Here is a 27859-nt window from a genome sequence, read left to right on the forward strand (position 1 = left end):
CTGGCCCTTAATTTTGTCACTATTTAGTAAGTGGTGCTACCAGGAGTCAGCAAGCTCACACTAAGTACTATTTTACTTACTCAGCAACTAAGAGCATATCAAAGAGCAAAGTGTGCTCACTGAGATGACTGAGGGGATCAAAATGTGCTCTCTCTCCTCCTTAACAACAGCATAATACCTAAATTTGTAGTAATCCCTATCTGGGATGCCCTTTGCACATTTGCATATGTATCTCAGATTACATTTATTGAGCTGCTTAACAGTTTGCCCATACCATTTGATAAAAGTTTATAGTGCCAATAACTGAGCAATTATCTTACAAAACCTCATAGCTTTTTGGTATTTTCTCTATAGCAAAGCTTACTGGATTGTGCCTTTAGATTTTGATGGGTTTAATTTCCTATATACTGTTCTGTTATTGATGGAACAATCCATCAGAGCTGCTTTTAAAAATTTTCCTTTTCTTTTTCATTGAAGCAAAATCTCAGAATCTGCTACCTTGCACGTGCAGCCCACGACCTCAACAGCAGTTCATGTCTCACTTTCCCAGTCCCCACAGATTTCTGTTTCACAACATTTTATGCAGTGAAGCTGCTGGAAGAAGGCGCTGGAGGAAGCTTCTCTGAGTCAGTGAGGCCCTTCCAACCCTCTGATTCTGCCACGAGCAGACCTGCACGTCCTCGAGCACATTCTCCAGTGAGCACTGCGCAGCAGACTCGGGCTGCTCACTCAGCTGGGGAAGCTGATAGTGCCCACCCCAGCTGAGCAGGTTCAAACCCACCAACTTCCCTTCTGGAGGACGCAGCTCCTTTCTCCAGATCTGTCAGTGAGGCATATTTTGGCTCAACCTTTCCAGACACCTCCTCTTCACTGGCATTGCCTTCCTCACTGGAGCTGTCACGGAGGTTGTGTTGCTCTGGCAGTATCCCTTGGCACGGTGTCACTCTGACTCATCTCCCATTTCATTGCAGGCTCTGAAAACAGCTGCAGCTGTCAGAGGTTTGCTGTTACTTTGAAGCATCACGATAAAACTGTGCTTGCTAAATTATTCTGGTAAATGCAGCTTCCATGGTGTCAGAAGAAAGGTACAAAAAGGAAAAAAAAGTTTCTTGCAGTGCATTATGGGCACAATTCCCCAGGCTCGTTTGACTGAGCAATTGCCCAGGAACTCATAACCACAAAATAAAAGCTAATACCCTGTTGCAGGGCAAAAAGAAAAACAACTTAGAAAATATAAGAGAACCACAAAATATAGTATAACACATAGTGTAATGCAGACATCTTTACAACTTAATCTTTTGCTATTACTAGAATTTATTTTCCTGTGCAATGGGAGCATTTAATGAGTATAGTATTTTTTCCTTTAGTTTGAAATTTTTTTCTCAAGAGTACAATAACAGGCAATACTTCTTACTTCAGCAATATTCCTGGAAGCCTTAACATCCCAGTTTTATGCATGGTAAGTACACTTTTTCACATTACTCAAATTTGCAGATATGCACATGCAAGCTCTGCAAAATGCTGCCTCTGTCCATGTATTAAAAAGAGCCCCATGCACAATATCAGCACCAAGGGAACACATCAAATGTGTGAATAACTCTGTTTGCAAGAATAGGTCCACTAACTTCAACACAAGAACTCGCACTCCAGTGGTGAGTGCACTGTAGGTCCTGCCATGTAAACTTACCTTTTCAAAGGACACCTGCCTGTATTTAAACTGGATAGTGGTAGCAGATATAGCCATGGCAGGCACAAACACAGTACAGGCTGCAAAACCCATACAAGAGGTTAGCTGGATATTTGGAGGGGTTTTGCAGGCTGTGCACAGCTCTGTGTTACTGTGACTATACTGTAATCAGTCCTTGAAATAGTTCTCTTAAAACTGACAGCCATGCATTCAGATTTAATCTCTGAACATCTGGTGGCTCAGCTCTAATCTGCTGTTTCTGAATTGTCCTGAGAACAGTCACAAATCTGTTTCCACCACCCCAGCCAGGAGCTGAAGAAAAGGAATGGGTGTATTGTCAATAGTAGAACACAGGTTATGCCTGTTTTGGAGACAACCTTTAAAACTTCCGTTTTCCTAAATTCACCCTTTAAAATTAAACAGATTTATCATGAACAATTATTTACACAATTTCAAGCTAGGATAATTATGGTGTATCAAATGTGTTTCTGTGAAAAGAACTCATCTTTTACAAAATTGTTGAAGTTATTACAGAAAAATAGTAACCCTTTGTTGAAGAATATAAAGATTCCTATTTAATTTTATATTTTTATGCATTTTTTTTGCCAAAGATAGTTCTGTCACTCAAGAACAGCCATGGGTCCTCTTTCTGAATGATTTTTGATGACAACACAAAGACTGAATCTCACTTTTTTTATAAACCATTTTCCTCAAAATGAAACAGTGTCTCTAGGCACCCACTGCAGCGAGGGAGGAAACAGAATTTAGTGGTTTTTGTTTGGGAGCATTTTCTCAGACAGAATTCTGAGACAAATGAATACAGCCTTATGCCAATGACCAGGATGAGCACAAGCAATATGAAACTGGCTGGCACCAAGAGGTAAAAATGTATGGAAAACCCTCCTAGCAGTGTGAAAGAGGAGGTGGCACACGAAATAAAAAGCTAATTTGATTTTGACTGCTACTTGCATGGCAGTATTCTACTTCTGTTTGATTTTCTAATGATACTAGGGCTTCAGCTGGCCCAGAACGAAGCCAGAGGCTCAGGGCAATGCTGTGCCCTCCCAGTGCATTATGTGCAGGCAGCCAGTTGACATTTATGTTGTTTCACAGTAATATATCACAAGGAGAACGAGCAGTTGCTGTTCCTGATGATGTCAAGGTGATGGCACGATGGAAGTCTTCATACTATCCCTGGAATCACAAGGCAGGAGGCACCCACTGTCTGGGCAGCCGCAGGCAAGGTCTACTTTGCATAGGAGTCACTGTGCTCTTGGAAATCAGAGAGGACATATCTAAAGTCAGATAAAACAGGAGTGGGTCCAGGCTTTTGCAACAGCCCTAGGCTTTCCTGCATGCTGTTTTAAAGGTCTCTTTAATTTGTGTTTATCTCTTTACTCCCCACTGCTGGCTATGGCCAGAGCTCTGGAGGAAGGACAGCTGCTGTTTCCCTGCTAGAAACTAGAAGCACATATTGTGCCAAAAACACGGGGTTTCTATTTAATGAGAGGTTTCGTGATAACTCCAGCCAAGAGGCTCTGACAAGGCTTGAATAATCACTGCAGCTTTGGCACTTTTTAAGAGTATAACTAGGCATTGTCTAGCTGTAAGTGTCAGAGGCAGGAGCAGCTTTTTGCACACAGCAGGGGCAGTTGGGTTCGTGGATTCGGGGAGCAGCCTCGGTAGGGCCAGCTCGGAGCTGGGGAGGAAGAGACAGGCAGTGCCTGGCTCTGCCCCCTCACCACAGCCTGTCCTGCAGAGTGGCTAAGCTAGCATGAGAAAGCAGATTAGTGACAGATTACTTCCCCTCTTCCCTGTAACTCCTCTGGAAGCAAGGGTGATGCAAGGAGGATCCCTCTGCTCGGAGGTTTGCCTCCGACTCAGAGCGCCAGCTCACTCCCGTCCCAGCTGAGCTCATCTCTCACCTGCTCCCAAGAGCTCTGCACCCTAGTCCTCTTACACCAGAAAAAGAGAAAGGGAGAAAAAAAGATGGAAACTGACTTCGTAGAGAAGGACAGCAGAGCACAGCACTGATGCAAGAAGATAACAGCAAGAGATTTAGAATTTGACAATTCTTAATTCTTACAAGGGTATAATAACAAAAAAGAAGCCTAGGCTATTGTTGTGATAGCATCAAATTATTCTAGCAACACTGACACTTCTGCACACATTCAGAAGAAAGCCTAAGCTTCTGTAAATGTCAAAAGTTGGAAAAGAGACAAAGGGAAAGAACAGAAATGTTGTGATTGTTAAACAAACCAGAAAGAGGACTGAGTAACTCTAGATCTGGCAGTCTGACTTCAGTTCCAGGTAGAATATTAGCAAAACCTGAGAGGACCATCTATTTTTACTTGGATAAAGCAGACAAACATATTGGCTTAAAGCCAAGAGGGATTTGTGAACGAGACAATGCCAAAGAAATCTGATAGCCTGTTTTAATGTGGTATCTGAGTGGGTGGGTTTTTATAAAAAAGACCAGTGCCCTATGGAAACAGTTTAAATAATGCCTGGATAAGAATTCAATAAAGTGACAAGCAAACACTTTACACACATAATGTGTTCTTACAGAAAGTCCTTGTGCTTCTTCCAAGGATATCTTTTTGCCCAGGTGTTTCCTTCATAACAAGGCAAAATGGATTTTGATCCACATAATTCAGCAATTAAACATAGGATAATAGAAGAGAGTAGACCCTCCTGCTTGACATTTCTAGCTCTGTCTTTCTTTTCCTCTTCTGTCTCTCTCTTCCTTCCATCCTTCTCTTTCACCTGTTCTCTTTTTTTCTCATTTTCTCTTTCTATTTCTCCTTTGCTTTCTCTCTCCCCTATTTGCCCTCTCTCATACATGCTTTGCATATAAACTCATGCTTTCATGCTGCCTTCCATTTTGTTGGAATGCTGATCACAGGCTGCTGAGATGAGCTACATTGAAGGAGAACACTTAGAAGAACTCAAAAGAAAGAGAAACTCAATATTCAGTGTCTCAAGAGGTGGAATCAGTGCTTAATTTACTAATGAGTTATACCCATGGATTATTTGTTCACACCAAACTTTTTACTGGGATAAATCCATGGCAGTACTGAAGTGAATAAAAACTGCATCAGAACAGATCTAATTCCCTCCACTATGGATGGGATGGGCTCACTGGAAAGCACTTCTTGGCAAAATAAAGCAATAATCCAGACAGAGCCTATACAACCTGCCTGGACAGAGCTGCAGCAAGTTTGGTTTCCTTTTCCTTACGCCTGGGTTTTGAATTCACAATGAGAACCAGACATGATTATTCTTGTGGGGCATCAAAAGAAATTGTTCTTTCTTTCCATAAGCCAGTAAAGCAATGGAATGGCATGGTAATGTCTCCTCTTTTTTTTTTTTTTTTCAGATTGGACAATATTAAAACCACTTTGATTTTTCCTTGCAGTTCTAGGGGAGAAAACATTAGAAGCTGCATGCCAGGAAAATTCAATTGAAAAGGAAAGTTCTAGTCTCAGCCATGGGCTGGCTGATCTCCCTTGCCCACTCTCCTCAAGCAAAGTGTTACCTGTGTGCCATGGCACAGCTTCACTCCCCACCCAGAGCAGGGCAGCAGCCACTGGCAGGTTCCCATTCTCCCTGCTGTGCTCTGCTTTGCTTTCTCCCTCCTGGCAATGCAAGGCCACTGCACCTGCATTTGGTTGAGATCCAATGAATTTTACCAAATCTTCCTGAGCAACAGAGCTTCTCACATATCTAGTTTCTCTGACACAACTTATTTGTTCTAATAATTTTTCACAGATGGATTCTGAGAGCTTTATACATTTATAATTCAGAAAAATCTCTAGGATTTCTGGATGCCTCTAATGGCTGGATGGATGGGACCACAGGCAAAATTTCAGAATAGCAATGTTGTTATTGTTCATCTACTCATACCTCCATTAGCATACACAGCAGATAGAGAGAGAAAGGTTATGGAAATTCTAGAAAACCCCTTGAAATGTCATCATTGCTTATGAATTTCTATATGGAAATCTAATACATAGAGACTGCCTGATTGGGCATAGTTCTGTGCCTTACTGCTGCCTATCAATGTCTTTCCCCTTTAGGATCTAAGGATGGGGGTAAAAAGAAAAGAAGGAAAATGGAAGGATGAGGTTCTAAAATGGTCTGTGTCTGGCACAGAGAATTTAATCCCTGCTAGCTCTGCAAAATGTATTCAGTCCCTTCTCTGAGCCCTGTGTAGAACTGCAGAGAGCTCTGACAAGTGAGACCTCCTGGAAGCATGCTCACCCAGGCTGTTCCAAGTGCCAGTTTTACTTCCTTGAGGACAATCCTGTGGAAAATTGGCTGTAATGGCTCTCCATGGGAATGAGTATGTTGACTGGAGCAACTGTTTGCAGGGTGGTTCTGCCTGCCTTGTGCCTAAAGCAGGAGCCAGGGTGAGGAGCTGTCACAGCTGTAACATGTGCAGGGGTATGTGAAGGAAAGGTCGTGCTCCCTGCTCTGGTGTGAAGGCACAATTGCCTTCTTTGCTTTGCAGTTTCAGAGCAGGACTTGCCACTCAGTCAAAACTCAGAGCCACAGTCCAGGCTAGAGGCTGAGCTGAGCTGAGCACTGAATAACTCTACATGCATGGAGATTTTTTAGCAGAAATTGTGAGTGAAGCCAAGGACACAGTAAGATGGCAAAAACCTGAAGTTCTTTCCCCTTCTAGAAAATCTTGCAAATACTTGAATGAGAAAGAATTGTGAACCACACAGGTACGCTGCATTTCCCCTCTCTGCCAAGTCTCACTTAATAATTTTTGAGCATCAGAATCATTCATTCAGAGCAACCATCACTTCCAGAGACCAATGGTAGAGATTAAATCCCCAAATTCAAGTAGGATAAGTCAGTTTTCTGAGCTTCAGCCCAGAGATGCCTTCCCAAATGACCAAGGCCTCATCCCCAGCTGATTCCCAACTGTGCCTAAGCAGGCAAAGCCCTGCCAGACTTAGGGCAGCTTCCTGCTCTATGTATTGCATGGCCCTAGCATACTGTGGAGACAGAACCTACATTACCCAAAAATTCTTTCCTCCAGCCCCTGATCTGAGAAGTTAATATCAAAGGTGGCACTCAGTACCTATGTTCATACAGCTGTGCCCTTACACCCAGTCCAAATAAAGATCCCTATCCATAGGTGCATGTGTCATATGGATATTTAAACATATTTATCATTTGATGCTCAGAGGTAAACAGAAGAACCACTAAGTTTCTAATGGTCTTCTCAGAATTTTGTTTCAGTTTCCTTCAGCTGGACTTAATTCAATTTTAATTAAATAAGCTACAGTAGTCATTTATTTAATCCTTTTCATAAGTTTTGACACCTTTTCTCTTATACTTACAGGTTTCAGTGTTTATCAACTGCTCCTATCCTGCAGTTATAACTTAAGATTACTTATTATATATTACTCCTATAAATTATCTGCAATAGCAAATGCTGTAATATAAAATTGTTAAAAAAAATAGGGCTAGAATGAATCTCAAAAGATTGTTTCATGCAGTCCCTATGCTAAGGAAAAATCACCTACCATTGCATGATTCCTGGGGATTTTCCTAACCTGACCACAAACACCTCCAGGGCTGAAGGATGTGTACCTTCCCTGGAGATGTCCTGCATTGCTTCACTGTCCTCACACTCACTCAGTTTTTCCTAACACCTGAATTGAATCCGGCTTGCCAATTCACCTGGTACCATAGTGGCAAATGCTGACTTTTAGGTGGCAGAAGAAATGTTTGCAGGGAAACTATGGAAGAAAGTAATGGATTCTTTATCTTAGCATTTGAGAAATTCCTTTTATATAATTTTTGTAGCTGGAGAAAAAGCCTGAAACATTAATGAGGATTTCTTTTTCAGAAATTTATGTTATCACTGGTGACATGTAATGATGAGGTTGCAACAATCTCAATAAGTCACACAAGGAAATTAAAAAGAAATTCACACAATTTTTAAAATTTATTTACGAACCATCATCTGTTTTATTCCTGCAGGGTTTTCAGTAGTTATTGTTATTACAGATGAGACCTTGATATTCCTAATAACATCAAATGTTATTTTGGGCATCCATTCACATAATACTTCTGTAAGAAAGAGCTATGCCAGATTACCAGTGGGATGTGATTTGATATGAACAACTTATCAAGAACTGACATCAGTGTTTCTATTTTCATTGCTGAAAAATTTCTATACAAAGCTATAAAACATTCATGTCTAGCAAGAGGAAGCAGATGAGGTGTGCCTTACACACAGATATGTGGTGCAGTTACTGGAAAAGGGAAAAGCTGATCTGGTTGCATTGCTAGCACACTGAGCATGGAGCTGTCCTGGATCAAAGGCATCCTAAAACTTTCCCTAGGCCCATCCAGTGTCAGACATGAACCCATCCCATTGAAAGCTGGTAGACAGTGAGGCTAGAAGCTTTTGGAAGGACTGCAGAGAAAAAAAGAACATTAGCAAACACTGGTTGATAGGAACGTGGGACTAAAAATGGCCAAAATATGGGAGATGACCATAGAGGAGGGAAAAGGATGGAGGAAAAGGCAAAGTTAGGAATTATGATAACAGTGCACTGAGCTGAGCACACACTGGCCTAAGGTTTCTTACAGAAATGCCATATGCATGAGCTCATGGACGCTGTTAGAACACTGCCACAATTGCTTTTTACTGAAACAGGAATCTTTCCTTCTCACAGATATTTGTGTTCCCAAACCTCTGAAATGAAACTTTAGAAAAATTAAGGAGCTACATTTGCATCCTATCTGCTGTAAATACAATAAACCCATGGTCCCTGGACAGTGGCTTCTAATGGAGCTCTCAGCTCCCCACAAGCAGAACTTGTCAACTAGCTGGAAAAATCTCACATTATTCCTAAGGAGGATAGCAGAGCAAATTCTTCTGTGCATGTCAGTAAACCCATCTTTTAAAGCTAAATCTTAAATGGCATACAAAGAACATGAAAGGAATATTAACAGCACTACTGTGATCTAATTTATGCCCTTTATTTGCAGCAGCAACTCATTCTGGTGATCAAAAAGTCATTAACCTTTAAAAAATGAAGATTTAACCAAAAGGATTTAAAGGGATTTAGTGCTGAATTTTACAGACCTTGCCAAAGTGTAATCTGAAGTCTTACATTTTTGTTCCCATCTTCAGCATGCCAGAGCTTGAATCATAAAGCCAGCACTCAGCATCTTGGCTGTGGGTCAAGAGCAACTGAAGTCACATGCAGGGTGAAGTGGTGAAGGTGACATTGCTTCTACCTGGCTCACACAAAAAAAGCACTGATCTCTGCAGTAACCTGTGAAGGACTTCAGCTCAGAAGTTTGTAAGGCAAAGGCTCTGATTCCAGGTTTTTTCCACAATCTTTTACTATTATGAGAAAGTTCTCACTCCTCTGAGGTCAGTGAGACAATTCACACTGGCAACATTATTCAACTCTGTCAAATGTGTCAAGGTTCATTTCCTTAATTTGCAAAAGATGTTTACATAAAGGGTGTTGCTGCTGGTGGAGAGTTTTATAGTCTGTGATACAGAGATGTTTGTATCACTTACAACACATCGTTTATGAAGCCAGAGTTATCTTTCAATAACATTGACATGACAAAAATAATTACACATAATTTCTGATGCAGTAATGCAGAGAAAATTCCACGCTATGCCACTACAGGTAACCAAGTGTGGATTTTCAGAAAATTGTTCATTATCATTTTAAATACCTTGTTGTAAAAAGCCAAAGACACCCTCAAATTTGAGTTTGACAGAGTCTTCTGCAGCATATTTGAAACACTCAATAATAATGAAAGAGAATATAGGCATTGTAGACTTACCATTATTTAGATATCAAGACTTGAATCCTGTTTAAAAGAATCAATATTTTTAATATTGTATGTTTCAAAACAAATAATAATTCTCTGAGCATAAATTCAAATAACTAAATGAAACAACTCAGTATTGTTTCCAGTTACCTGGTAAAATATTTTTAAATAAAACAGATAAAATGGATTTATTATTAGAAGTTGATATTTAAATTAAACTAAATACTTGTGACACTGTATTTTTTAAAAATCAAATTTTTTAAAATAAGTTAGTTTCAATAATGCTACAACTTTTAGATTATTATCCACACCATCTAAATACTCTGTTTAGTATCCAAAGTAAGAAAGTGTCAGAAAAGACTGGATGGAAATTCATCACTGACCTGGGACATGCAGTGCTGAGCATTTTGATCATATGATTGACAACTGGCAGGAGCCTGCATTGTTTCTCTGTTACCTAGTGAGTATATTTGCAAGGTATTAGGAGCATGACATGTGTTGGTACTGGGCAAGAGAGAAAAAGGCTGAAAACCAAACAGCAACAAATGCTCCTATCCAAAAGAGCGTTTCCTGACAACACCGAGCTGAGGAAACAATCAAATGCAAACACCAATTTTTAATAACCCTCATTCTCATGGAGTTGGCTCTGAGCACAGACTTCCCAATGTGCTTGTCCCTAAATGGAGCAGACAATTCCCAATCCCTTTTGGAATTTGAAACATTGATTTTGTGACTCCTGGGCCAGACTAGTCATAACAAGATAATTAATTAACTGGGAGTGTTCAGATCATGATCAAAGCAGTATGTGAAGCCTTTGCATGCCTCTTTTTGAAATGCTCTGATTAAACACTTGTGACTCCTCTGGGAGTGGGTAAGAGCTCCAACCCTCCTGAAATGCTGCAGCTACCAAATAACACCAAAGTGGTGCTGTCCTCACCATCAAACCCTGACAGCCTTTCCTGCACCTTTCCCCAGATCCTATCCAACACAGGTAAATAATAATAAAAAAAAAAATTAAAATAAATTCAAAGGGCAACACAATATGAAAATTATTTTCATGAGCTACAGTTCACCTCTCTGATAAACCACTAACACAAACAGTTGAAGAGCAACAAATAGATGTCATATTAAAGGGGTAAAAAGGGCTCAAATACCCCATGCCTGTCTCTCTTTCCATTTCAATTGACACAGAAAATCTAAATATTCATCATTTTGGTGTCCAAGAATCACAGATAAACTTTGATGTGCATGCATATGTACTGTCTTAATCAACAAAAATTGTGCAAATATATAAAAACTTTAAACACTTTTGAGTTCTTGAGTTAGGCACATTTGTATGCCCCAACTGTTTGAAAATCCACATGAAATAAATGTCATGTTTGGTTGTGCAATCACATAAATTGCTTATTTCTTCAGCTCCTGACCAGCTGGACTGCATTTAGCCAGTGAGTCTCCTCTGTACAAGCCTGTGCCTAGAAGGACTTACGTGAGTTTTCCACCATACAAAATTAAGATTTACAGATGGAAATCCCTGCTGGACAGAAGCTTAAGCCACCTTCCTGGGAAGCACTGCTGCATTCCAGGCCTCTGAATATCTTTTAACAGCTGCTGTTGAAAAATTAACTATGACACAGTGGGATGAAGGCACATGTCCATGTCCAGTCCCAGGGCAGGCATTCAAGGCCTGGCAGACTGTGGCTGTCAAATGAGCGCTCCTCTGTTTCCAAAAAGTCAAGTCTCAGGCTGATGAGTAATTTCTTTGACCTAAACCCAACATCTGTATCTGGAAACATAAAAAACATAAGAGTGGCAGAGCCTTGCCACTGGAAGGCAAGAAATTCACCTTCCTCATGGTAGATTAGTTTTCTCCCTTCCAGTCTCATCAAAAGATCATTATTATAAGAGCTTAAGGAATTTTAAGCACTTTTAACGGTGTCATTTTTTCAAGTGACACTGGTTGTTATTTTTTCTTGTCATTCAAATGAATGGAGAGATTTATGGCAGGTGGCAACACCTTCCACACCTTGTGCTGGAGGGTCAGGTTTCATGGACGTTTGACTTCAGCCAAGTAGAGGGTGGCAAAAGTCGAAATCTCAGCAAAGGGGAAGATTAATGTGGGTACCCTGGAACACCTGCTGCTGAAGCCATTAGTGCTTGGGACACTCTCCTGCCTGCTCTGAAGATGGTGTGAACTGTCCTCTTGCCCTTTGCAAGAAGGAGAACCAGGCCCTTACTGAACAAGATTAATAGGAGCAGGTCTGCCATTGATTGTGTGCTGCTGTCCTCACCATGTCAGAGGGCAGGCCAAGGGCTGAGTTACAGCTACCCAGGGACTCCAAAATATGAGTAGAAATCAAACTGACAGGTACACACTGGAAATTAAAGCATGCTGTGTCTGAGAGAAATCAATACAGAAATCAGAAAGACTTATGTTTCCAGTTACTTGCAGCCTGCAACAGTCCAAATCCTGCAGAGCTGTTTCATTAAAACATTTCTTTGCTTAGTCCAGATAAAGAATTCCTGCCACTTTGACCACTGGCAGTATACTCATGTAATGCTTATTCCAGAGAAATGTGGATTTCTCAGAGACCCAGAAAGAATAAGAACTCACACTAGGAGAAAAATGCTGATGCAACAACAGGGGTTTAAATTTAAAGTTTGGCAAATAGTTCAGCTCTGTAGACCAGAGCTATGTGGGTTTTTTTTGTTTTTTTTTCAGAGATCAGAGAGGGAAATAAACTCTTCCTATATGCCAAACAAAACCCTGGAGAAGCAGTTCCTTCATCCCTCTCTGGGAGTCAATAACCCCTTGTAGTGGATGAGTTTGCCTCATTATGAAACCTGGTGATGCTTGAATAGAAGATTGAGCTCTCCTCACTATTCTGCATCTCTTCAAATGTGCTGCTTTTCCAACAACCCCAGATCTGCCAGGTTGGTTCCTTTTTGAAGAGTGTTAGCCTCAACATTGCCGGGTACAGACTGTAAACATAAAATTTTAAAGCTTAAAAAACCCCACCAAATTCTACTACTACTACTATTATTATTATTATTATTATTATTATTATTATTATTATTATTATTATTATTATTATTATTATTATTATTATTATTATTTATTAATTTCTCATTGTTTTAAGCCATCTCCTGTGTTTTCTGGATCTCAGGATGGCTAGAGAGGTTAGACAAATCTGTAAAGAATTGTGTCTTCTGATCGTGATTGAATTTTTCTGCTCTAATGAGGCAGGAAATCTACCTAGATCCTCAGACTACTACACATTGCTAGTACTCTAAATAGATTTGCTGAGTTTTCATTTCCTCTGAAAGAAAATCTTGTATGGCTTCTCCATCACTCTGCTTGGAGATCCTACTGTAATGATTAGCTGCATTCCACTCTGAACTGTTATTAATATTCCCCATATGTAATTAAAGCCTCTAATTCTACACAGAGATGTCCTGACAAACAAGCAGCTGTCTGTCTTTTTTATTTCATTGTGGTTCTTGAACTCTTGGCTCAGGTTATGTGTTTCTGGAATGTCAAATAAGGAATTTACTTTTCCGTCCATCAGTTTACACTCTGCGTGCAGTTTGATGGCATCTTGCTAATACAGCCTGGTTGCACTGTAATTCACCTTATAATCCATTGTATCAACACTGACTGTTCAATGTGTGACTTCCTAACAAGGTGGCTGGTGCCTCTTAGGTGCTGGATTGCCTTGGGAGAGCTGCATTTTAAAATGTATGCCCAGCATCCAAACCTGCCTGGCCTGGAGTTCCCAAGTGTCATAATTAGATATAACTTCCTTCACTAGAAAAAAAGCAAAAGAAATGCTCTGCTCAGGCAAAAATGTGTCCATAGGACAAGAGGAAATGACCTCAGGTTGTTCCAGAGAATGTTTAGACTGGATATTAGGAAATATTTATTCACTGGCAGGGTTGCCAAGCACTGGGCCAGGCTGCCCAGGGACCTGGTTGAGCCACCACCTCTGGAGCTATTTAAAAGACATTTGAATGTGGTGCTTAGGGACAAGGTTTTGTGGTGGATGTGGCAGTGCTGGGCTGGACCTGATGATCTAGAAGGTCTTTTCTAACAATCCCATGGTTCTATGATCCTACATTTCAAATCTCATGTGAGCTGTGGAGTCACACAAAAAGCCTGTGCTGCCTCCAGGTGTGCTGCACGAGCCAGCAGGGCACTGCTCGCTTCTCTTTTGGGCACTTTCAGTGCATGGACTGGATTCTGTTCATTCTGTTTTGCTTATTTGTTTTGATGCCTCAGAAAGAGCAGGAAATTGGATCAGCACATGGCAGGCCTGACTGCTGGCTGCAGACAGGCTCTGGATGCTGGAATTCTCCTCACCTTCCATTTATCCCTGCACATCTGACCGTGCCTCATGCCTGCCCTGCCCTACCTGCAGATACCAGGATTTTTACAGAGCCCTTTGAAATCTACCAGTGAAGGTGAAGGTGATGCAAGAAAAGGCAGGACAATTTCACAAGATAGGCACTGGGCTGCTGGTTGATGCACATTTGAAAACCTTGGATGAGTTCACAGGCACTGCTGCCAGTTTTTGGTCCAACTTACGCCACAAGAAATGCAGAGCAGGTAAGACAGCTGAAGGTTGGGTGAAATAAGACCTAGAACGGTGGTAGATTCCAGCAGAGGTCCTCACACCTCTGTGAAGTGCCTGTGAAGTGCCACTTGCAGGAGGCCTGCTGGAAACTCCCAGGGAACTCTGCTGGACCCAAGAAACCCAAGGAAACGATCCTTCTCAGCCAGCAAACGCCCTCTGCTGTCATTATTAACAACGGGTTTTTCTACACGGTGCACTATTCAGTTTGCCAGGTTTTCTGTAATATATGTGAGGCCTTAACCACAATGTTTAATGGAATAGTATGGGAAACATTTCAGTCTGAAATGCAGAGCGAAAGAAAAACTGAAGATCATTGTCCAAAAAAATATCTACAGTGCAAATTTTGTTTTCTGATCCCATACTCAGCCCAGTTTCTTGATCGAATCTGTTCATGCAGACAGCAGCAGGCACATGCAATCTCATTGCCCTCAGCTTAGTCATGGATGCAGGAATCTGCTCCTGCAGTTTAGAGACAATGTGGGCTTTTGCCTTGACATTCTCCACAGAAAAAAACTTTGGAAAGCAGAAAGATTGCCATTGATGGAACATAACTAGAAAACAGCCTGAACAGCCAGCTTGAGCTTCAGTGTTACCTTCATACACCCGAGAGTGTTTGCATTCAATCATCCAATAATTAATCTATGATAGTTTAGATGTTACCAAGAATGAAGGGGCAACTCTCACTAACCAAACAAACAAAGCAAAAAAAAAAATTAAAAAAGAATAATAACAGTTTTGCTTACATGTGGCACTTAGGATGCTTCAACAATCCATGGGGCAGTTTCTTGGCAAAAAAAAAGCTAACTGCTGTTTGCAGTATTTTCCATTTTTTTACACTCAATAAGCAATGCGCTAATGGTCAACTCACATGTTCAGGTCTGTGATGTGATAGAAGATATCAGATACTGGCTTGTTAGTAGTGTGGATTGGTAACCCAGTGTTCTCCATGAGACAGCCCCTTCTGCACATGGCATGGCAGGGCAGTCTGACCCAGCTGCCACCAGAATGCACATCTGGTGCCTGACAAGGTGGAGGCAAGTGGGTGCTCAAAGTTCTGCCAAAATGAAAAACTTCCACTGGAGTCAAATTCAAGCCAAAATAAATGAAACAAAATTATTTTTCATCTGGAAGCTGAATCTCTCGCCTGTTTTTGGTCTACTGAACAGCCCACACATATGTAAGTACAGCATAGACCAGGCAAGATGGGGTAGATAAAACATGTTGCTGAAGTGCTCTAGTGTCACAGACATATTTTCTGAAAAATTCTTTCTTAGGATCTTTTCTCCTGAGAAGCTGGGAAACTTCAGCTTCTCCGCATTTTTGCTGCTTTGGATTGTGATTTGGAGAATTGTTTACCCAGCATGTGAATTGTTTTTACTTGATGACCAATGACAGCCACCTGTGTCAAGGCTGTGAGCAGTCACAAGATTTTATCATCATTATTTTTCCTTTCTTTGCTAGCATTCTGATGTCTCCTTTCTCTCTTTCTTTTAGAATAGTTTTAGTATATAATTTTCTTTTAATATAATATATATAATAAAATAATAAATCAGCCTTTTGAAACATGGAGTCAAGATTCTCATCTCTTTCCTCATCCTGGAACCCCTGCAAACACCATCACACTCTAGTTCTGCCTCCTTCACAGAGTCTGTGAGGCTCTTGATGTAATTTTTGCTTGCAGGAATCCTGAAGACTAAATCAGAAAGATCAGCTTTATTTCTTCCTCATGCATCATATTGGCTGAGTCAGATTTATTTTGGAGAAGACACTGAGCTTTAGACGTAGAACTGACCACTGCCCAGGGCCGATCTGTGATCTGCTGCCATAATGTGTCTGCTTTAGTTTGTGGGTTTGGTGTCACCAATGTGTCACAGCACTTCCTGCATCTGCCACAGCTGGAACTGGGCAGGTGGTGGCTCCCAAAGGCTCAGTGCTGCTTCTGCCACATCTGCGGCTGGGCTCTGCAGGAAGATGAAAAAACTAAACACGGTGGGGAGGGAAAAAAACCTAAAGGGACACTGGGAGAACAAATGACCTGGAGGCCTGCCAGTGTCACAGTCCCTTGTGAAAAGCTGTCCACTGGTGCCATCTTGTGGGTCCAGAGACACCCCCGTGCCAAAGAGGCTGAGCTCGCTCCACCGAGGTCCAACCCCCCCGACTTAAAGTCTGGGTCTCTTTTTAGTGCTATTTAACGTGCTTCATATTTCTAAGAGCAAACATCTGTCCTCTTATCAAAGTACTAACCCTAAATCTTGAATTTTGCTCAGGGAGAGTGTGTTGCATTGTGTCTACTACATGAAATTTCAACCCTGTACAAGTAAACAGGAGTCACAGCAAAGGGCAACTATCAAAGTCAACGAGTTTCATCAAACATAACACCCCACCATTTATAGCTCTCCACAGAAATTATTTTTGTCTTTATTAATATCCAGGCCTACACACTGCAAAATGCAGAAGTTGGAACTGAATGCCATTGAATGGAAATATTTCAGCACAAAAGACAACTCCTATGAAGATACAAGTTGATCAGGTAACAGAAGTGCGAGAAAAAGTAGATTTATAGGTATTAATTACCCTGACCTAAGGGTCCACTATTCTCTTTTTGCCTAAATTTAGTTCTTCTTCCCCAGGAAAAGAGTGTAAAATCACTGAGCCTTTCAGCTACATTCCCATTCAGAAAAAGAGCTGGAGAAGTGAAATTTTATTTATAAAGTTCTAACACCTAAAATAAATGGCAAAGCTATGTTTTTTAGGTCAGTACAGACATTCTGGATAAAAGTGGAGCTCCTCATATTAGTGGGGGAAGAACCATACAAAACTTAATAAAAAATTAATCAAAAGCACAAATCCTTTCTTAACTCTCTCATGGTCCCAATGAATCCACTGCCAACAGTAAAATGTGCACCTGGCAATCCTAATACCACATGTCAGGATCTGTGCTAAGCTATGTTAATTTAAGTGATTAAGGATTAACAACTTGGTCAACAGGTGCACCCTCATGTGGACTCTATCAGTCAGCCAGGCATTCACTCAGAAAATGTCCTTTTATAAAGAACATTGGTGAAAAAAGCAGACAGCAGCTTCATGCAGTTGGCAAATCTCCTCCCTTTCTAGCTTAGGGATGCAGCAACTATGGTACAACATCACCAAAATTCTGATTGTAGATATGCATAAAACTTACAGTGAATGTTGTCACAATGGGATCTTCAATGTCCAATAACAGACAAAAAAGCCTTGATCCTATTCTTGAATATATCAGCTTGAAACTGCAGTAATTCCTTTGACTAGCATCATGGAGAATAGAATGTGTTCTATAGCTGCTAGATTTCTTCAAGAGGCAATGACTGTATATCACTAACTTCAAAAGGAAAAAACTAGGACAATATAATTTTTAACCCTTCCTCTTCATTTTTTTTATGACATCTTAAAGGAAAAGCTATGTAGAGGGAAGAGTTTCTGTGCTGGAAAGTATTGCAGGATAACAAAGGCCTGTTCCTGTGGCAGGCAAGTCTAGCTGTTAGCATGCTGTAATGCATAACCATTGTTGTACATGTAATTATTGTAGCTGGTCCAGTCATCTGCACACTGATATTCTTGATTAGACTGAATGTAGGGATGATAAATTGTTTCTTTTCCCAAGAAATAAGCTGGAGCAAGTCTCTTTAAAACAACAGCACTGAACTGGTAAGTCAGCTTCCTACGGATCTTAATGATTTCACCTGTTCTTCCATAATTCCTCAGTGCTCTGGCCATTTTCTGGTAAGTCATGATCTTGCGGTTTCCCTTTCTTTCTCCCCACAGTTCTGCAAGTTTCTCCTTGTTTTTGGAGACAAACTGGAAGACACCATTTGGCTTATCCACCCATTGGATGCAGTTTGCCATAGCTGGATCATAGAGAGACTCATGGAGGTATTCAAATAGTCGAAGCTTTTTTCTACCTGTAAGAAATAAATCACCAAAGGTCAGAACAGAACTCGTGTGTCACTGTCATATTTTCTGAAAAATCCCTTCGCCAGGATTCCTTCTCCTGGGAAGATGAGAAGCCTCAGCTTCTCCTGTGTTTGCTGCTCTGGAATGTGGTCTGGAGATTGTTTATCCAAACTTGTGAATTTTTTTTACTTAATGACCAATCACCATCAGCTGTGTTAGACTCTGAGGAGTCAGTCAAGTTTTTCATTATCATTCTTGTTAAGCCTTCTGTATGCATCCTTCTCTTTCTTTAGTATAGTTTTAGTATAGCATTCTTTAATATAATATAAAATCATAAAATAATAAATCAACCTTCTGAGAACATGGAGTCAGATTCCTCATCTCTCACCTCGTCCTGGGGACCCTCACAAGCTCAACACTTGCCCTTGTTTTAAAAGACAAGCATTTGTCTTTTTCCTGGAAAGGGTCTTACAGGCAAAAGCACAGATAAACCTAGTAGGTTGTCCCAAATTAAAAGATCACTATCAACTGTTCAGTGGAAAACCAGCAACAGCAAATGGGATCACGGAGATGTGAGCAACACAGAATCGTGGGAAGGGACCCAGAAGGATCATCAAGTCCAACTCTTAAGTGAATGGCTCAATACAGGGATCAAATCCACAACCTTGAAGTTATCAGCACCACACCCTGGCTTTGAAGGGTGTACAGATCTGTGGTGACAGAAGGGGATTTGGTCATTCGAGCTTCAAGAGCAGATTTATCTGGGGATCCTGGCAAATATCTGGTGACTTCACTGTGTGGTAGGTCTCAGAAGCATCAGCCTGCTGACACATATTGTGCAGATGCACACTCAAGGAAATCACAGTAGGAAATTACATCCTCAGAGAGGGCAGGAAAGAGGTTCTGGTGAGCCAATCTGAATGTTTGAATAAATGGTTTCCCTGTTTATTTAAAACTCTGAGATTTTGAGATGGCATGGTTTTGTTGGGTTTGTTTCAGGAATGTTTTGGTGATGCAAGGTAGTCTCTGATATAAGACAGGGTAAGTGGGTGAGCAGGAAAAGCAGGTTAGTTTTTAACCAGAAACCTCATGTAATCAAGAAGGAACTAGATCTTCTGGTACCCTGTGATATTGTAAAAATCTGCAGAAGTGTAAGTTTGCATTCCCATGCAGAAAAAAGCAAGCTTGGTACTGAAATATTTGCCAGTTAATTAAGTGCTTCTCTCCACAGGCTCAGTTCTCAAACTTCAGTTTCCTAGCGAGGCTTATTTAGTTTCACATAGATCTTGTGGATTCTACTCTATGAAGTATTTCTAGTTCCCTTCCCAAAGCCAAGGGTGATCAAGAAGCTGTTGTAAGGAGGAAGAATTTAAGATTATCAGACAAAGAGGAACATTTTGCAGAAGAGAGAATCTATGCAGAAGAACATCTTCCACTTTAACCAAAGTGGAAATAAGCAGCTGCACCTAAAGTTCATAAAGTCTTGTCTTGTGTGGCTATTTTAAACTAGGGACAGGGGAAAAGTGACAGTTGCTAAGGAACACTGAGGTCAAGGCAAGACATCTGTCAGGGATGACAGTAACTCTGTATCTGGTGATAAGGAAAGAGGAGAGAAGTAACAGTCAGATTGGGAAGAAGAAGAGCCTGAAATCAGAGGTACTTTCCAAAAAATTAGTAAAGTTTCATTATCTAAGTAGAAATTGGCCTGTGGCCAGAAAGACATATTCTACTAGAAATACAAAGAGATTACTAAGGAGCTTAAAAGGAAACCTGTGAAGGACACTGCCTTGTCACAGTGGACACCTTCTTAGTAGGTGACCCTCTTAGGTCCCCTCCAACCTGAACTATCCTACAAACTGATGGTAGAATAAAAAAGACCAGGGCAAAATCCATGGACTACTGTGGATTAAATTTCTGCTGGAAAAGAATCGTGTAGCCATGTCTGCAGCAGAACCTGATAGAGCGCAGTTTGGCCTCTTAGTTCAGTGGTCACTTCTGCCCAAGTTTTTATTCCTAGACACATCCCCTTTAGCTGATGTCTTTGTTGGAGAGGGCTAATTTGCTCTTATGTGTTTATGCAGCTGTGTTTCCAGAGCCCAGCTGTTATCCCCAAAGTGCTACACACCACTTTGAGATGGGGTCAGTTAACAGATCTCTGTCTCATTGCATAATTCAGTGATGTTCATTTTCAGGCCCTAAACATCAGTCCAAGCCAGCAGGTGAGTGCCTGCAGGTTTCTTACGTGGTAATTGGAGACAAGCAGGTTCCTCCAGGTGTTTCAGAGCATCTGCATTAGATTTCAGTGCTGAATGGTCCTGAAGACACCTAATAGTCTCAGGCAAAATGCATCCAATTCAATTCTGAAGTGCCTCTCTTGACTGCCTCCACTCCACTGAGCATGAGCTCAGATCATGGAATGGTTTTGTTGTGACTGAACTGGACTCTTTTCAGAGGAAACCTATCTCAAAAGATGCTTTCCAAAAGCATATCTACATCAGTGTACCCTTCAGAACTTGTGACCAGCCTAAAGACTGCCCTAAATAAAATTTTGTGAAACACTTAAAACACAGGATTTGGGCCCTAAATGCTGATGATTTTATCTACAGATCTATTCCTAAAAAGCCACTCTACTTGCTAGTGTACAGAAGATCTCTTATGTCTCAACAAGAAACTAGGAGGACCAAAGTAATTTAGTACAGTGAAAATAGTCCCCCAAATCACAGTTTCTGACGGGAATATCACAATGGACACAAAAAAAAATCTGTAAGAGGATATAGAATGACCCCATAAGAATAGTTAATCACACTGCAAATATGTGCAGGTTGTCTTCTGAAAAAGAAGATTGATGACAGTGTACAAGAAATAGCAAACAGGAAATGAAGTTTAACAGAGCAGTAATAACTGAAGGTCAAGTCAGATACTGACATGTAAAATTCCCCAACGCAACCCTGGATAAGACTTGGAAAAGCAACATTTCTGTATTTGAAAGGTTTTCATTTGCAATGGCAAATTTCAGACATCTGAAGTAGAAAACTGAGAAACAGAGGCTACTCTTCCCACCATCCCAAAGAGTCTATGGTAGCAATAGTAGTAGTAGTAGTAGTAGTAGTAATAGTAGCAGTAGTAGTAGCAGCAGTAGTAGTAGCAGCAGTAGTAGTAGCAGCTATTAAACAGCAGAGACCACAGTGTTCAGCATCAATGGGCAGAGACAACACCAAAAACTGACACCATGTGGTTAAAGCTGAGAAAAAGGGGGATTTCAAAAAACCAGCTAAATCAGGAAGCTACTTCAAAAGGCCTCATGGTCAAAAGTAGGTACAACAGCTCAGAGTTGAAGCTGTGAAAATCTCATCCAGCAGCCACAGAAAGGATGCTGAGTGTCTCCCCGCCAAAAACCCAAATAATGAATGCAATAAAAAAATGAAGTACTGCAATGACAATGTCACACAACCAATTCTTTGCAAAATAGATACCAATTCAAGTAAACTCAACCAGAAGGAGCAGGAAAATAGCCATAAAAATGCTATTTTGTGACTGGAAGTGACAAAGCTGAAAGGTGATTTGAAAAGTAAACTAAGAAAGGCATAAAATCTGGCATTGAAAAATATTCATGTATGTAAAAAACCTTTAAGAAAATTACTGCTTGTTGGGCCACATTAAATAAAATATATGGTATAAATGGGTAAAGATGTTATTGATAGCTAGATTTACTTCTCTGCATCAGGCTTCATCCTAAATGATTTGAAGTGAAACATATCTCTGGTTTCATTTTCCATGTGCTAACCAATGATGGAATAACTCAATAATAGATTTATCATTTATTCTAATCTTATAAGATATAGAAGATGGAAATCTAACACCAGCAGTTGTATCCTAGTCACTAGTAAATGTTCACTTTTTTTTCCTGTTGAAACTTTAAAAAAATTAGGTAAAGGAGAAAGCATGATTTGCTAAGAGGTTTTTTAAAGTAACATAAATTACACATTGAGATGTGATCTTTTTACAGACCTTTCCCTGCTTTTGGCTGGCCAGCAGCAGCATGCATCACTTGACTTTCTGGAGTATTCTGCAGTGTATGGTAGACAGTCTCATCTGCATAAAAATCCGCTGCACTGTTCTTCAAGAATTAAGAAAATAAAAAATTACTCATAGAGTACATTCTCTGAATAAAAAGAAACTTGTGTCAATTAATTGCCTGAAGCCTTCAAAATGCAACTTCTCATCACCTCACCCACGGGAGACTTTCCTCAGCCATGAAGGCACTCAGTGTAATGTACCAGTAACAAGCAGCACTAATTCTTGTCCCGGGACAAGAGCTGCCCACCAGAGGAGAAGCTGAGAGGGAAAACAGCACAGCTGCATCACCCTGGACCTTCAATCCTGCTGCAGGAGCCAGAGCAGAGGAGCTTCCAGAGCTAGGAAAAGACAGGAGTCACCTCACAGTAGCCCCTACAGACTCTAGTTCCCATGCTGTGTTGTTGTTAATCTGCTGGGTGAAAATGGGCTTTTGTGGTATCTGCTCTCCTGAAATTATCTCCCCTGCAAAATTCATTTTCCATCACTCCTGGAGACCACACTCCCAGTGCTTTTAAGAATGTACATGGACTCTAATGGCTGAAGTTGTGCTCAGATAATGCTGGTCTTTCTAGAACTTTTACAACAAACTGCTGTTGGAGAAATCAAAGTCATGGCTCTTTTTCACAGTGGCAGAAGCCACATCAGTGTGGGAAGTTGTTGTTCTCTGCCTGCTCCCAGGTAATACAAAGAAGCCTTTTGTCCTATAACTAATTCTCTATTAGGTTTGCTTGTTAGTTGTCATGTTATGTGATGAACCACAGGAGAGCATCAGAAGCAAACTGCTGACTCCTGAAAAGACATTATTAATCACATTTTGCAAATATTTCCCAAGGCAGTTTCATCTGAATCATGCCTGGCCAGACCAAATTTCTGTTAGTGTTAGCATAATGATTTGTATCAGAAATCCCAAATGAGCAATCAGCCTTCCAGCTATGTCTGACTGTTATTAGAAGTGAGCTCACTCACAATCACGTTTCTCCAGCTGTACCCTTGCTCCTCCACAGATGGTGCTGCACAGTAACTGGGGCTTGCTTGGAGGTGGTGGTGATGGTTGATCACAGCCAGGCAGTTTTTATAACCTGGCAATTAGGAGGAGGGAGCAAAAACCACGTGAGTAAAAAAGTGAGAAGAAGGAAAAAAGAAAACCACAATAGCAATAATTTGACATGATGCTGGGCCTGTCAAAAAGCATTTATCCTGTGGCTGCCTTCTAGGTAATAAAGTGTCCAGAGCCAAGATGTTCCACATCAGTAGGTTATCCAGCAAAATCTGTACTGCTGCTGCTGATCACACCCTTGGGCTGGTTTTTTGAGCCCTTAAAAAGCTTGCCAGAACTGGAACAATTTACAGCTTCCTTGCATTGTAGGTTTTGTAAAGTATACAACTCTTGAAGTAAAAAAACCAGTTTTCTATTAATTATCCAGACTCAAACGATCATTCCTGCATTAAAATATTTAAGGTTATTATTACTGCACAAAAAAATTAAATGATAAAATTAATTTTACTTGCTGGTCTTTTTTTTTTCTTTTGCATTGGGATTCATGGCATAGCAGAAGGGCATTTTGGAGTTGGAACATTAAAACTGGGAAAAGGCTGTTGCACAACAGTCATATATCCTCTGATTATAGGAAAAGTGAGCTCAGTGCACCTGGGCTGCTGCTGGGGGGAAGGTAAATGGGGCCAGTCCAACAGTTTCCCTGTGCTGTGACCTGGAAGATATTCCCCACACTGGGCAGTACTCATGGAGGGGTTAAAAAACCCTCCAAATAATTTTCCTCCTTTTCATCCTCACAAAACATCCCGTGAATCCACTTCTGGGAAATTACTCCCCCACCTGTGTGTTTCAAGAGGTGCTTTCCTGTGAAAAAGGAGCTGGGAAATGAAATGGAAGGAGGGTGTTTGTTACCTGGTGGACACTGCATTTCTCTGTCAGAGTGCTGCTGCAGCACTTCTAGAGCATCTTCAAAAGCCTGGCCCAGCACGTCGTGGTCAGGAAAGCTCTACAAAAACATTTTGCTGTCAGGACCCAGAAAAAAACCAGCCTGGTTCTTGTCAATCAGCCCATCCTAAATGAATACAGTGATGCTATAGAATACATATCCTCCTGGAATTGATCTCTGGCAGGCACCAAGGCATCACTACGATCTTTTACTATTATGAGAAAGTTCTCACTCCTCTGAGGTCAGTGAGACAATTCACACAGGCAACATTATTCAACTCTGTCAAATGTGTCAAGGTTCATTTCCTTAATTTGCAAAAGATGTTTACATAAAGGGTGTTGCTGCTGGTGGAGAGTTTTATAGTCTGTAATACAGAGATGTTTGTATCACTTACATAACATTGTTTATGAAGCCAGAGTTATCTTTCAATAACATTGACATGACAAAAATAATTACACATAATTTCTGATGCAGTAATGCAGAGAAAATGCTACACTATGCCACTACAGGAAACCAAGTGTGCTTTCTCAGAAAACTGTTCATTATAATTTTAGAACACCTTGTTGTAAAAAGCCAAAGACACCCTCAAATTTGAGTTTGACAGAGTCTTCTGCACCATGTTTGAAACACTCAATAATGAAAGAGAATATAGGTGTTGTAGACTTACCATTATTTAGATATCAAGACTTGAATCCTGTTTAAAAGAATCAATATTTTTAATATTGTATGTTTCAAAACAAATAATAATTCTCTGAGCATAAATTCAAATAACTAAATGAAACAACTCAGTATTGTTTCCGGTTACCTGGTAAAATATTTTTAAATAAAGCAGATAAAATGGATTTATTATTAGAAGTTGATATTTAAATTAAATTAAGTACTTGTGACACTTGTGTATTTTTTAAAAATCAAATTTTTAAAAATAAGTTTAAAGTTTCAATAATGCTACAACTTTTAGATTATTATCCACACCACATTTTTAAAGACATTATAAAGTGAAAATGTGTTTTTGTAGACACATCTTTTCTACATTTGTAGACGTTGAGTCTCAGTCAACATAACTTCTAATTTGCCCAAGAAAATACTCACCTACATTAAATGCATGTGTTTAAGTCCCTTTGTCCCCTTAAGTCCCTTTAAGTCCCTTTTTCACAGCCAGTTGAAACAAGGTTAGAGTTTTTTTCTAATATAGATTGGCATATGACTATGTTCATATATGAACATACATAAACACTCAAACTAATTGTGAGTTATAGAGGCAAATTTGATTATTTAACAAACAGTTTAAATAGACATATTTTTAGCCAGTTTAACATGAACAATATTACTCAGAATCATATCTTTAGTACCTCCTTTTTAATTTATATTTCTTAAAGAAAACCATAATCAGATTTTTTTTGCCTTGCTGATTTTTCCCCCATTATCATTTACATTATTATTTCAAAGCTGTAAACATAATAATCAATATATCAATATTTTGCTAATTAAATACTTGATTATTGTGTCTGATGTTTCAAAATACAAAGGAGGGACGGGATACACAAATATTACTGAGGAAGAATTTTATCCAATGCTAAGTGTGAATGTTCTAAGCTGGGAATTTTGCCTCAGGTAAGTATGTTATAGGGTACAGTCAAAATTTGCATAAGTGTTTTTAAATCTTGACAACTATATGGTGGAATCCTAGAACTCACTGAAATCAGTGGGATATTTCTCTCTGAATACAGTGCAATAAGTATTTGAATCATCTGATCCAAATCTATTCTAAAACCAGAATGAACAATGTCAATCATTTAGCTGCAGTGGTGGCCACAGATTGCTGGGGCACAGGGCTACAGAAATTAAAGACAGGAATCTGCTTTGTAAATATCCTCACATATTTTCCCCACAATTTTAAGTAATTCACTTTCCTTAAAGTGACTTTTTCTAACTCAGACTCCAAACTGATACCTTGACAGAGCATCTACAGCCACCTCAATGCTTTGCTAAGTCTTAAATGCACAAGTATAGGCAAGGCACTGTTGAATGGTCATACCACTTGCACCAATGAATTCATACTGAAGAAGAAAAAGGCACACCTTTAGCAAGCTTTAGAAAAAAAAAAACCAACCTGGACACTTACCTAGAAATTCAGTTCCACACACAAAACAAGAATCTGTCTGGTTTTGGAAATGAAAGAAAGACAGAGTTCCCACAGCAAAGGGCTGGCAAAGGGGCTGCATTAAATAGCTGATTTTAGGGAAGTGTTTTGCCTAGGGATTTTTTTGAGAGTATAGGTACAGTAAACTGCTAGCATGTCCCTTCACTCTGCACAAAAGAGGGTGACTTATACTGAAATAAATAAAATTAATTGTTTAACTATTGTGCAAAGCATGGGATTTAAGCATTGGGAGAGATTCCTTTTGTCTATGGCACCTTCTAACTAATCTGTCACTGGTATCGTGGTAGGATGAATCTAGGGCAGAATTCCACATCTGTCCCACACAGACTGCAGTGCACTTTGAGCTTTTATCTGAACCTTCTTGTTAGCTCAGTGTAAGGAGTGGACCAAACCAGACCTCGAAATAAAAGTTTGAAGGAATTTCAGAGTTCTGCTTCAAGGCTGATGTCCGTAGCCCATGCCCAGCTCTAGAGCATTGACAGCAGCATTCAGTACAGATTCAGACAAGCTGTAGTTGATGATCTGCCAAACACTTTCTGAGCAGTTCCAAGACATGCTGTTGCATCCTACAGGAACAGAACTCTGTGTTTTTCAGCTCAGAGCTTCTTATTGCTGACAAAATCTAGTCTGTGCCATAGCTCTTTCCAGCCAAGTCTTTCAGAGGCACATTTTGCAGAATTTCCCTGGCATTTGCCAGAAAACTGCTGTAAAATATTAATTACCTCTTACATTATATATGTATATTTTCTCAACCAGGATCCTAGACAAGAACTAGCCTTGTTATGAAAGCCCAGTGAAAGCAGTTTGAAGCCACCATTTCTGCTGGTTTCACATGCAAGCTGCCTTTTCAAAATTTGCACCAAAAAGTTTCAGGATATCTTTTTTTGGTGAAATACATTAATATATGTATGTCTTTTTTTGAACTTCAGGTTCTATTTTGCATCACTTCTCTGGTCTGACTTGGGCCTATAAAAGAAAATTAACTGGCAACCAGAGGGGACAAGAAGGGAATGTGTCAAGGAGTGAAACGAGGGAATGAGGGAACAGCAAAGTCAGAGGACTTGGAGGTGCTCCATAACTGAGCAGCCACAACACCAAAGAGATTGTGGCCCACAGAATGATCACAGTGGAGTAGAGAAAATTAGTAAGAAGGAAGCAGCAGTGGAAGAAAAGGGTGAGAAACAAGGAGCAGCAGAGGGAAACCACAATGTCTTGACCCCAAACCCCTGTGCCACTCATTGCCTCACCAAAGGAACTGAGTATAACCTGTGGAGATAAGAGGGGAGGAGATGCATCTGGAGTGCAGCTGAGCCTGGGAAAGGGGAAGGAAAAATATTTTAATGTTTATCTTCTTTGCTTCCCAATACCCAAATCAGCAACAAAATGTATTATATCGATAAGTTAAGTTAAATTCCCAAAGTGCACAAGCAGTGGTGAGAGTGGCTGCGTGAACTAAAGGAGGGTGAAGGTCAAGAGATGAAAGCTCTTTTGGTGGTTTTACCACCAATAAAATGATCCATCTTCCCAAATCAAATTGCTCTGTCAGAAAGTTCTTGTTTCATATGAGAGGCTACAGCAGAAGGTAGGCAGGTCAGCAAAAGGTTTG

At 40.2% G+C, this 27859-nt stretch overlaps 1 protein-coding gene across 1 annotated transcript; it reads right to left on the bottom strand.

The window, feature by feature from the left end:
* Window positions 1–17567: 17567 nt before the first annotated feature.
* SPIC (Spi-C transcription factor) lies at window positions 17568–26290 on the bottom strand. Its single transcript, XM_030960665.1, has 6 exons — window positions 26215–26290; window positions 24760–24786; window positions 24059–24152; window positions 23119–23231; window positions 22084–22192; window positions 17568–18083 (listed from the first exon to the last, which is right to left on the bottom strand). Exons 2-6 carry the CDS (start codon window positions 24760–24762, stop codon window positions 17656–17658), a joined length of 747 nt encoding a protein of 248 aa, XP_030816525.1. The 5' UTR covers window positions 24763–24786; window positions 26215–26290; the 3' UTR covers window positions 17568–17655.
* Between the last annotated feature and the right edge of the window lie 1569 nt (window positions 26291–27859).

The sequence above is a fragment of the Camarhynchus parvulus genome, chromosome 1A, assembly GCF_901933205.1.
Source record: "Camarhynchus parvulus chromosome 1A, STF_HiC, whole genome shotgun sequence".
NCBI classification, from domain to species: Eukaryota; Metazoa; Chordata; class Aves; order Passeriformes; family Thraupidae; genus Camarhynchus; species Camarhynchus parvulus.

Bases quoted from the DNA above. Each gene is read 5' to 3' on its own strand.
- SPIC (XM_030960665.1), bottom strand. The intron at 23,232-24,058 runs GTAACAAACACC...CCTAATTGCCAG, and splicing joins AGAAATGCAGTGTCCACCAG to GTTATAAAAACTGCCTGGCT. The intron at 18,084-22,083 runs GTCTGTAAAAAG...TATTTCTTACAG, and splicing joins CCAGCCAAAAGCAGGGAAAG to GTAGAAAAAAGCTTCGACTA.